Raw genomic sequence first — 12,089 nt, 5'->3', positions numbered from 1 at the left:
AGCGCACTGTCTGCCCCATCTCCGTCAGTGCTCTGCTCTCAGCGCTGAATGGCAGACTCTGTGCCGAGAGCCGCAGCCCCCCCCCACCTCCTGCTCTCCACAGAGACGCAGACGGAAAAACAAACACAGCACTACAGTACCTGGAGACACCAGAACTGCCTGGACACTATTTTTACATTATTTTTTTTTCGTAGTTTTGATATTTTTAGCTTTTTTAAAATGTTTTTGCACTTGCCTGTCCTCTCTGTCTCTCCTGATGGTGACGCAAGCTCTCTGTTTGTGCGTGTCTGTGTGTTTTTGTGTGTGTGTGAGCGTGCTGGCCCCTGCAGACAGTCCCTGGGCAGGCTGTGTTTATGACTACTGGAGATGCTGTCTGCAAGGCTGTGATTCTTGAGTGTGCCTCCTGATATCACTGTCCATGGGGCACTGAGAGCAGGCAGAGCTGACACTTTATGAACGGGGAGCGATGAAGGAGGGAAAATGATTCTCCAGTCACAAGCCTTGCTGCTCTTTCTGCAGGAAAAGGGCTCCGGGCGAGTGTGTGTGGATAACGAGTCGCCCCTCCTCCACCACAGCTCTGTGCTGCATATGAACGCTCGCCACAGGCCGCGGAACTGTGCCGCCATGCTGCCCTGAGTAAGAGTCGCAGACGCTGACCAGACTCTGGACACTCCTTTATTATCTGTGCCAGCCCCACGATTCCTGTCTTTGCAGGATAACTCGTTCCAGTATCTCTGCTTCCCAGGAGGAAAGATCCAGAGACTGTGCTGACTAAGGATAAGCCCCCTTCAGACTCCACAATGACTGGGGAAAAACACCAACCCCGCTACAATGCATTCCCTCGTGGCTATAACCACTGCATTCCCACGGTTCTCCTGCCAGACCTCAGCCCCCGGTCTTTAATTTCATACCCCCAGCGGCTCACATGGTACAGTCGAGCTGGTAGAGATAGAGGGGTAGCAATGGTTGCTCAACATCCCTGAAGGGGATTTCAGTTTGATTTGATTTCAGTTCCCTGTTGGTGTCTGAACATTTCACTGAGTCACCTTTCACTGACTTTCAGCAGTGAGTGACAGTGAGGTAACCCCCCGAGCGACCAGCGCGTCTGACAGAGTTATTTTCATCTATTTCCAAATGTCCGGTGCTAAGACCAGCTCGGTAAACTCCATGTGCTCAATGCCAGGTGAGATGCAGTGAGAGAAACCTGCGAATAAACACGCCTCAGCACAAATCCAGCAGTGCAGCAGGATGTCCTACAAGGGACCGCGAGTCCCTCGTCCAGACAGAGATGCTCCAGATCAGTAGAATTAAATTAAATTCAACCAGGTCCACATATTTACCAAACAGTGCCAGTCAAGAAGCGCTGGTATCTGATTGGACTTTCATGTCTCTGTTGGGCGATGGGTGTGTCATTGTTTTGTTCAACAATTAATCTGTTAAAAAAACAACCAACAAACACCAAGGCTGTACTGCTCAGGTGTGTGGAGGCTGAGCATCAGTCATGAAGCCCAAACTTGAAGATAAATATTATTTGGAGGAATTAGAAAACCATCAGTTCATATTCCCAAGTATATAGAGTCTCTGGGGCTAAAGGCACACACAGAGACACACACTCACACACCATTACTGACCCCCCCACCCCTGCAGCAGTGAGAGCAGAGACGGCCTCAGCACAGAGCTGTCTCAGCCGGGTCAAGGCCTCCCTGTAAGACTGCGCCCAGGAGCTGCAGCCTGGGGAGCTGAGAGGAGGCCGCACAGCTGGGACCCGAGGCTCGGAGCTCTGGAGAACCCTAGGGGGGCTGCAGGCTGTGCCCCCTAGGTTGTGCTCACCTGTACCATAAAATGCAGATGTGATATCTTAATGCAGTTGCCTGACCTTCCCCCTCCTCCTCCAATCCCCTCTACTAACATTATTATATTATAATAGCTTATTAAAAAGTGAGATGTGTGTTTCTTGAGCTTTTCTTACTAAACATAATAAAATAACTCAAAGTATATATCACAAAGCTTCACACATTGAGAGTTGTCACAATCTGGAATAAACTACCCAGCGATGTGGTAGAAGCTGAAAGTTTGGGAACATTTAAAAACAGACTGGATAGGATCCTTGGATCACTTAGTTATTAATGGACACCAAACGAGCACAATGGGGCGAATGGCCTCCTCTCGATTGTAAACTTTCTTATGTTCTTATATGTCTAATAATTAAGTACAAAGCTGTGAAAGTATGTTCTGCAAGATGCTTTTCTCTCTCACCAAGACCCCTCCACTCCCCTTCACACCCACTGTAAACAGACAGTTTATCTGACCGCTGGGAGATAATGCTGAAATTGAAATTGATCGGTGGAAAAGAAGAGAACAACATGCAAACAATCAAAACACCACCAACAACAAGAGCACAGAACGCCTCAGGGTTCGATTTAAACACATCTGTGTCGCCACAGGAACCCAGGCAGACACACACAGCACCAGCACGCCTGCAGCCCCCTGCGCAGAGAGGAAGGTACGTACTGAGGCAATGAAGGGGGGTAGAGCGAGGGAGAGGGGAAGGGCAAGGAAGAGAGAGAGAGGAGGGTTGCAAGGAAGCAAGAGAGAGAGAGGAGAGCAAGGAATAGAGAAGGGGAGAAGGAGAGGGGGAGGACTATCTGCTGGCCCCCACATTCCTGCCAAAGGCCTGCAGGACTGGAGCCCGGCAGCTGGCAAGTTAACACACACATTCCCACACAAATTGAATTAATGAGGCTAACTGAGCTCAGCCCGTGTCGTCCGCGGGCTCGGCGTGGCAGCGCCGGTCTCTCTTCCCCCCAAACTTTCTCTCTCTCCTTATTTCATTCTCTCTCTCTCTCTCTCTCTCTCTCTCTCTCTCTCTCTCTCTCCTTCCCCTTCCCCATTTCCATTTCTCTCCCACTCTCTTGCTCTACACTATCTCTACACCTCTACTGATTTATCTCTCTCTCCCTCTCTCTCTCCCTCTCTGTCCACAACTGGTCATGCCCCGAGTTACAGTCGGCGCATTTTAATCCTCGCTGTTAAGCAGCCATTAAGCACAAGGTAGTTAGTCACAAACGTAATATAAATGGATAAATTCTGGTTGTCCTGTTGAGATGAAAGCTGTACTCGACTCCTGAGAGTGTGTGATAGTGTGCATGAGTAGGTGTGTGTGTGTGTGAGAGAGTTTGAGTGTATGAATGTTGCTGTGTGAGTGTGTGTGTGTGTGTGTGTATGAGCTATAACCCACAGGCCACCAACACTCCCTCCCTGAGTATACAGACACAGAGCTGACTAAACACGCCGTGAAGCAGGCAGGGTCCTGGCAGGGCCAGTGGGGGGTGGGGGCGGCAGGTGGAGGGTGCTGCGTGGACAGGACCGCACTCCACAGGGAAGAAGAGCTGGGGTATAAATCACCCCCGCACCAGGAGGCCTCCCCAGCAACAACACTCAGTGTGTGAGTGGGGTGGGGGGGGGGGAGCGTGGAGACACTAGGGCGTCTGGGGGGGGCAGTGGAGAGGTGGGGGTTGTCAACAGCTGCTCATGGTTCTGGCTGCAACCCTGTCCTCACCCTCTGTCAGGGAGCTCAGGTTCCCACACCACACTCATTCTGACACCCCCTACCCCACCCTCTGGAGTCAGGAGTGGGAACACAACCCCTGACACTCAGGCCCCCCAGCACTCACACCACACAGCCCAGAGGGGCCCGTCCCCAGAGCACAGAGCACAGAGCACAGCGCTGAGACCCTTGTCAGCTTAACCCTAAACCGCTGATAGCACCTCCTGACTCCTAGGAGTGCAGTCTTGTTGGGCTCAATAGCACCACAATCTGCAATCAACGCCCTCTTAACTGGAGAATTAACCCCATGAGCCGGGCAGGTGAGTCTGGAGGAGGTTAGCAAGACAACACTAAGACGGCAAACAATAGAAATGACAAAGGAGCAGCTGTGTCTTTCTGCAGCCTTATCACAATCGCACAGAAATCTCAAATTCAGCCCATGCTGATACTGAGGTACCTATTCCTGCATTGCGCTACTATAACTGTAAGATCAGCCACCGAGCCTGCTTGGCACGCAATTTGTTTGTTTGTGCGACTCCTGTATCGCTCTCTGGGTAAGGGCGTCTGCTAAGAAATCAACAGAAAAAATACAACCATAACAAAGAAACCAAAATCTGCATATTGAATGCAGCTGCCTGGGCCCTCACTCCCAGAGTGCTCTGCTCCCCCACTGCTGAGACACGGGACAGCAGCCCCTGTCAGTCTGCCAACAGGTGACCGCAGCCCGCAGCTGTCAGTCTCCCTCTGTCCTCTCTGTCTCCTCTCCTTACAGAGGAGCCCCCCTGGAAACAGGCTGGGTTACCATCACAAACACTGGCGGTGGAGGGGAGTGTGGCTCCCCCTGCTTTCAAACCCAGAACTGGACAGAATTGTGCAACACAGACACACAAAGACACACACAGGACACGCAGAAACACACACAGGACACACAAAGACACACAGACACAAAGACACACACAGGACTGACTCACAGGCAGGGTCCACAGGCCATTTCTCTGACAGACTGCAAGGCACTGAGAGCCCCTTGCATAGCATGACTGAATCTGAACACACACTGCTATAGAGGAAGGGCTGGAAATATTAGATAGATAGATAGATAGATAGATAGATAGATAGATAGATAGATAGATAGATAGATAGAGACAGTGTCTGTGTGTGAGGAAGACTGACCTGTCCCAGCATGTCCGGCGCGATGGGGATGGAGGGCCAGATGGCCGAGTACACGGCGAAGAACACCATCCACAGCAGCATGCTGCCCCACACTGCCAGGTGGCTAAACTGCGGGGAGAGGGGGACACGTCACTGCACTGCACACTGCGCCGAACACTGAGCACACTGAGCACTGAACACTGTACACACTGCACACAATGTACAGGCAGCCCAGCTGTGTTCACTCTCGCGGAGTAAAAGGACTCATTCAAGCTCGGCCAAGAAGAAAGGGTCAGAGGTCACGGGGGAAACTGAAGATCAGCTGTGTTCAGGGCTGAGAACAGAGAGCGCCAGGGGGGAGACCTGCCTGATTGGTGACTCTGGGCCTGATTGGCTACCAATGACTGATGCAGCGCCATGCGAAACCCTGCTTACTGATATTATCAAGGTATGCTCCCTCTCTTTGTCTCTCTGTCTCTCTCTCCATCTCTCTCTGTCTCTGTCTCCTTGATCATTTCTTTGTGTCTCTCTCCGTCTTTGTCTCTCTCTCGCAGAGCAACACTACCCTCTTCATTAAGCCTGCTGTGTAGAGAGTTTAAATTAACATTCATTAGCAGCTCATTAGATACAACATAAAAAAACACTGAGAACTGAGTTTTAAAATGTAAGTAAAAAAATACCCTAGTCCCCTGCACCCCCCTCCCCCTCCCAACTCTCTCCAACCACAACAAAAGCTGTGCCGTCCCGCCCCCCCCCCCATGGAGGATGCAGAACGGGACTGGGGTTCGAGGGTTCACTGCTCACACAAACTCCTGTTTCTCATCAGAGTCCTTTGAGTCACAGCTAATTACGGTGCAACTGGCCAAGTTTACTCGGTTCAGCGCAGAGGAAGAGAGGGAGAGGAACATCTGCACTGATGAGAGAGAGAGAGGGAGACAGAGAGAGAGAGAGGAGAGAGGGAGAGAGGAGTGCAGCAGTGCAGCAGTTTCAATTTTTGTATCTCTTCATTCATTTCAAGGGTCTCTTCAGCAGCCAGAGTAAATGGTCAGACATTGCGCTGCTGCTCTATTCAGTATCACACACTCAACCCAATTCATCACATCCAACTGCTTGGAGTGTAAGAGTGTGTGAGACAGAGTGTGAGTGTGAGGGACTGGAGAGAAGCTGCTCTATTCATCTTTAAAGGGAACTGCTTTGCTAGACAGTCCTGAGAAAGTCTTTTAACAACTGTCTGGATTTATTACTTTACACCGTGTGTAGGTTACGTACAGTTTAATTAGCTTTCTGGAAAATATGATATGTATATGTATGTATATACGTATATATATATATATATACGTATATATATACAGTGAGGGAAAAAGGTATTTGATCCCCTGCTGATTCTGTACGTTTGCCCACTGACAAAGAAATGATCAGTCTATAATTTTAATGGTAGGTGTATTTTAACAGTGAGAGACAGAATAACAACAAAACAATCCAGAATAAACGCATTTCAAAAAAGTTATAAATTGATTTGCATGTTAATGAAGGAAATAAGTATTTGATCCCCTATCAATCAGCAAGATTTCTGGCTCCCAGGTGTCTTTTATACAGGTAACGAGCTGAGATTAGGAGCACTCTCTTAAAGGGACTCTCCTAATCTCAGCTCGTTACCTGTATAAAAGACACCTGTCCACAGAAGCAATCAATCAATCAGATTCCAAACTCTCCACCATGGCCAAGACCAAAGAGCTGTCCAAGGATGTCAGGGACAAGATTGTAGACCTACACAAGGCTGGAATGGGCTACAAGACCATCGCCAAGCAGCTTGGTGAGAAGGTGACAGCAGTTGGTGCGATTATTCGCAAATGGAAGAAACACAAAATAACTGTCAGTCTCCCTCGGTCTGGGGCTCCATGCAAGATCTCACCTCGTGGAGTTTCAATGATCATGAGAACGGTGAGGAATCAGCCCAGAACTACACGGGAGGATCTTGTTAATGATCTCAAGGCAGCTGGGACAATAGTCACCAAGAGAACAATTGGCAACACACTACGCCGTGAAGGACTGAAATCCTGCAGCGCCCGCAAGGTCCCCCTGCTCAAGAAAGCACATGTACAGGCCCATCTGAAGTTTGCCAATGAACATCTGAATGATTCAGAGGAGAACTGGGTGAAAGTGTTGTGGTCAGATGAGACCAAAAATCGAGCTCTTTGGCATCAACTCAACTCGCCGTGTTTGGAGGAGGAGGAATGACCTTAAGAACACCATCCCCACCGTCAAACATGGAGGTGGAAACATTATGCTTTGGGGGTGTTTTTCTGCTAAGGGGACAGGACAACTGCACCGCATCAAAGGGACGATGGACGGGGCCATGTACCGTCAAATCTTGGGTGAGAACCTCCTTCCCTCAGCCAGGGCATTGAAAATGGGTCGTGGATGGGTATTCCAGCATGACAATGCCCGAGACAAGGGGAGATGAACAGATGAACAGCCGTTTGTGATGCAGGGGAATGAGTGACAGTGCCTGTACAATTAAACTCACACATACATATTTAAATGAGTCATATGTAACTAATTTACATATTCTTCAAGAGATTATCTTACTTTCTTGGTTGTGATTTCAACATTTCCCCTTAAACATCATTATTGTCCACTGTTCAGCACTGTGAGGCATGCGGTGTGTGAATAATGACTGACTTGTGGAGCGGACTATTCCGTATCTGCTCTGGCGCTTCTCCCAGTACAAGCCCTGATACCCCCCCATGGCCCCGCCATGCCTCAGCGCATCTCCCCTGCCCGCGTCTCCGAGCCGGGCCTGTGTAAGAGGACACTGTTTGAATTCCAAAGCCTCTCTGCCTCATTACAGCGGCTGCGGGTCTGAAGACAGCTGAACGAGAGGCAGCGAGGCGGGGGCCAACTGCCGGCGATAACGCTGTCCTCTGGGACACCCTCCCCCACTCCGTCTCTCACAGCTCTGAGATTCACCTGCTCCCCGACTGCCGTCTCTCGGACCCCACGGGCTCCACAGGGCCCGGCTCGCTGCAAGAATGCGTCCGCTAATGGCCAAGGGGGATCATAAACAGTGCGTTCGGCTGGTCCCTCGGGGCTCCTGTAAGTGGCACTGCAAACACATTCAGAGTGTGAAGGAGGATGCTACTCCCACAGCAAGGCCAGGCAGAGGCGACGGGGGCTGTGTGTTCTCCGCCTGGCCCCTGCTCATAAAGCCGCCGAACCCCGCCACCTCTCCACAGCCTGAACGTCATGTCAGCGCACTGTCAGGTGTCCTAATCAAGCCCTAGATGTAAGCCCTACATTTCTATTAACCTGGCCCAGCCTCTGGCTCCCATCTCATTGAATAATCTCTTAATGCCCTGATTTTACGTCTTTGTTTTATTTTATTTTGTTTTTATGCGCAGGGGAAATTAGTTACACATCCAAGAGTTTAATTAAAACGAGGACCTTAATTATCGCTGTGCTCTTTGATCCTAGTTTCAAGCGTGAATCTTAAATTGTACCGAGAAGTAGCAAACAGGGGCGGCACATAATGTCTAAGGACATGAGTTTAAAAAAAACCCATGTAATTCATTATAACATTCAGACTACCTCTTATAGTTTCCTAAAACGGGCCTGTGTGCTCAAAGTAACACAAAGAAAATATACAAAGAAACTTTTTTTTTTTTTTTTTTTTTTACAAAAGACAAAGCAAACATGTCCGGTCACAAGTGGTTTGACCTCGGCAGGCATGGGAGCTGGCTGTGTGTGGAATGTGATATCTAATGGACGGTAGCGTCTGAGTGCAGACTGGGAAGCCCCCAATGTGTCCCATCACAAGCTGCACGGCTCCCCCACACCGACCCGCTCTTGAGCCGGGGCCCAGCTGGACCCCACAGTGCCCCCGACCAGAAGCCCTGCTGAGCTCGTGCCTCCCAGCTGCGCGAGGAGGTGTAAACAACAGGCCCGTGCGATCGCCAGGCTGCCGTTGTTGTCTGCTGCCTGTCGGGGGGCAGCCAAGGGGATGGGGTGAGTGAGGAGAAACACACAGGCTCGTCCATTTACCCTGGAATGCAGCTCGGCGCTCGGCAAGCGGCCGGTAAAACGATCGCTTAAGAGGCAGGCGCGGCGGCGGCAGACACAATATTTAGTTAAACGAAGTATGGGAGCACTCACTCTGGTCCAGGCTGTTGTCTCCAGGCCAGCTTTCAAACAGACGGTCACCACCACATACTGCAGGGCAGAGAACACACAACATGTCAGACTCAAGGCAAGAACCGCACCCCACCACTGAACTGTGCTGTGCTATATAGGAAATCAAGATATTAACAATAGAAAAGGGCCTGAATATTGACTGTGCTAAACCTCTATCAGGAATGCGATTAATCTGTGATGTCAGGCTGTCGTGAGGATGCGCAGAGCTGATTGGCTGTCATGTGCGGGACTTACCGTATAGACAATGTTCCCGACGAACAAGTAATCGGTGGCGTGACCGTTATCGAACACGGAGTCTGAAACAGAGGGAAACACACAGTCAGTGAACACAACTGCCCAGCAGGCTTCCCTGTTGGCCGCTGGGTAAAGGTCAGTTGATCTGTTCCTCAGTGTGGTCTCCTGCTTTTCTGCATTTCATTTTTCACGCACTCTGAGCTGCCCTGACAACACGAGACGAACACAGAACACGCAAAGGAAAACATACAGAATAAAATGAAAAATGAGAAAGACGGGCTCTGGCGTCACAGTCGGCGCTTTTTCATTTTCTGCTGAAACTCTCAAAGACTGCCAGGCCGGAGTGCCCAGACCCAGACAGACGGTGCCCGGGAGGCTGCCAGCCCCGCTCTGATCCAGCCCAGCCCACAATAAATGGGCCCCTCTGTGTCTGCTCTCATAAACACACACTTAATACCGATCAATCAGGACTTAAAAGGTAGGTGGGGGGGGTCAGCAATCCAAACAGGCAGTTGGCAAAACCACAGGCTGGACCTGGCTGGGAGTGTGTCAGGACTATTTGCTTTAACTTGCGGAGAAGCTGGGTCTCAGTAACGCCTGGCTGTTGACTTTCCTCTGAAGGCTTCCTGTGAATTCCATCAGGGGGTTTGGGTCTGGCGCAAGAAGTCAAAGTTGGGTCATTGTTAGTGGATTTCTTCTTCTTCGTCTTCTTAATTTGGTATTTTATTTAACCGACAAATAAAGAGACGCTAATTACAGACGTATCCAATTCCACCCCCGGCCTGCCTGCGGACGAGGACCATATTACAATTAGGAGAAAGGAGGAAGGAAAGAAAGAGAACAGAAAAAAAGTCCCCGCACCGCCCGAGCGCAGCAGTGAGTGAAGTGCTCGGCCCGTATAATCTTACAGACTTAATTTAAAGACATTGATGAATTGGTTAAGCCCAGGCAGACATATAGTCACTGGGCCGGCCTGCAGACAAAGCAGGGGATAAAGTGACACAGTTAAGTGACAAAGTTAATTGTTTCCCTTTTACTTTCATGTACACTCCAGTAACATGATCGGCCCCTTCTGTGAGAAAGACTCGGAGACTGCAAATATTCGGGCTCCGCTCCGCGCCCGCCCCTCCCCCACGCGCACGGGTGAGCAGCGGGGCTAGTGAGGGGGAGAGTGAGGCAGAGGGAAGGCGCTGTGCCGTCTATGAGACAGGACCCCTCTCTGCTGCAACACTGTGTGGCAGCCCAACATCATGCTACACGGGCAGCAGTGTGGAGTCATGGTTAGGGCTCGAGTAGAGGGTTGTGGGTTCAGTCCACAAGAGTACCTTACCTAGATTTCTCCAGTAAAAACCTGGCTATATATACTGGTAATTGTATGTAACAATATATTGTAACAATGGGTGACGTCACCCTGGATGAGGCCATCTGCAAAAATACATTTAATAATAATATACAGCAGCCATTATGTTTTGGAGTTACATAAATAACTAAATAAATAAATAAATAAACAACAGCAGTGTGATAGATTTATTTGTCATTTTTGAGTTGTTGTGCTTGAGTGTGGTGAATCTGCTGGGTGGAATGGAAAGTTAGCTCAGACAGGGACAGGGTGAGAGGGTCAGAGTGAACAACAGTGAGATGGAGTGCACATTGTTCCTGTTGTATTGCATACACTAAAATTGCTGTATTTCCCTAGAAAGTGTCTTGCTTGCATTTCAGCCCCCGTCTGTTATGTTTTGCCTTCGAGGGGCAGCTTTTGCTTCTGAAAATGCCCCCTGCGACTCAAGAAAATCTCCACACCTCCCTCCAGAGAGCACAGAGCACAGGCCCTGAACGCACCGCTGTCGTAAACGTCACAGTCCTTTGTATAATGAGGGGCAGCTTCATTTTCATTTTTTCACGATCGCAGGGCCTAAACGATCCGACAACCCCTTCAAATGCTCCCCCCCCCACACAGACACATGAGAACCAGCTCTCGTGGCCGGGGGAGGAGGGGGAAGGTAACAATCAAGAGTGCAGGAGCCCCATCTCTCTTCTCCGGGGGCTCACGGTGAGAAAGGAAAAACTTAACTTCACAAGACAAAATAGCAGTTAAAGCCGAGTATTAAAAGACAGAGAGAGAGGGAGAGAGAGTCTCAGATTGAATGCAGTGTACTTGTTAAAACGAGGCCTGCAGTCAGAATGTGTCTGGCAGAGACAGCTGCATCTTGCCAGGGTTGTCATTCACCCCCAGCGCTCCCCAGCCCAGTGGGAAGTCAGTGGTGGGGGGGGGCTCGTGTGTTGAGTGCACGAGTGGCTCGGGAGGCTGCAGTGTAAGTGCGGAGCAGGGGTGTGATTACCGTGGTCCAGCACTTTCAAGGGAAACCAGAAGAGAATGATGGAGTGGACCAAGGCGTTGATGCAGTGACCCCAGAACACCTGTATTAAAGAGAACGAGGGAGAGAGAGAGAGAGGGAGAGAGAGACAGAGAGGGAGAGACCAGCGGAGTCAGGAAGCTGCCAACAAACACACAGCCAAAGCCACCCCCCCTTCAAAACAAGCCCTGCAGTGTTCCCCAGGCCCTGCTGAGCCCCCCACACTCCCAGCCCCCCCGCCTGACAGACTGCTCTTAAATGAATAATTTCCTTATTCTCCCCTGCTGAATCTCATTATAATCGTCATGGTTACTGCAAGGATCTGCCGCCTGTCTGCCTGCGTGTGTGTGTGTGTGTCTCTTCCCCAGCCAGAGGAGGAAGACTTCTCGTGGGTAAATACAAAATACACATAAATCCCCCATCAAGAAATCAAGAAAAAATAAATGATATCCAGCCACTGGAAGATAGATAGTGTGTCTGTGAATGTGTGTGCATCTGTGTGCGACTATGTGTGTGTGTGCATGTCTGTGTACCTGTGTGTGTATCTGTGTGTGTCTGCGTATGCCTGTGCATGTGTGTGTGCGTGTGTTTGCGCGTGTTTGTGTGTGTGTGTG

At 50.1% G+C, this 12,089-nt stretch overlaps 1 protein-coding gene across 2 annotated transcripts in view; it reads right to left on the bottom strand.

Annotated features, from left to right (window-relative positions):
- atp8a2 (ATPase phospholipid transporting 8A2) overlaps positions 1–12,089 on the bottom strand; it is a 75,430-nt gene that overhangs the window by 7,602 nt on the left and 55,739 nt on the right. For both annotated transcript variants that reach the window (XM_066698991.1, XM_066698992.1), the window contains 4 exons: positions 11,461–11,539; positions 9,122–9,183; positions 8,849–8,905; positions 4,718–4,825 (listed from right to left, as the gene is read on the bottom strand). In XM_066698991.1, the coding sequence (XP_066555088.1) occupies positions 4,718–4,825; positions 8,849–8,905; positions 9,122–9,183; positions 11,461–11,539 (306 nt within the window). The remainder of the gene's footprint in view (positions 1–4,717; positions 4,826–8,848; positions 8,906–9,121; positions 9,184–11,460; positions 11,540–12,089) is intronic.

Source organism: Amia ocellicauda, chromosome 3 (assembly GCF_036373705.1).
Source record: "Amia ocellicauda isolate fAmiCal2 chromosome 3, fAmiCal2.hap1, whole genome shotgun sequence".
Taxonomy (NCBI): domain Eukaryota; kingdom Metazoa; phylum Chordata; class Actinopteri; order Amiiformes; family Amiidae; genus Amia; species Amia ocellicauda.
Note: the sequence above shows the minus strand (reverse complement) of the source record. Positions and strands in the feature narration are given on the sequence as shown.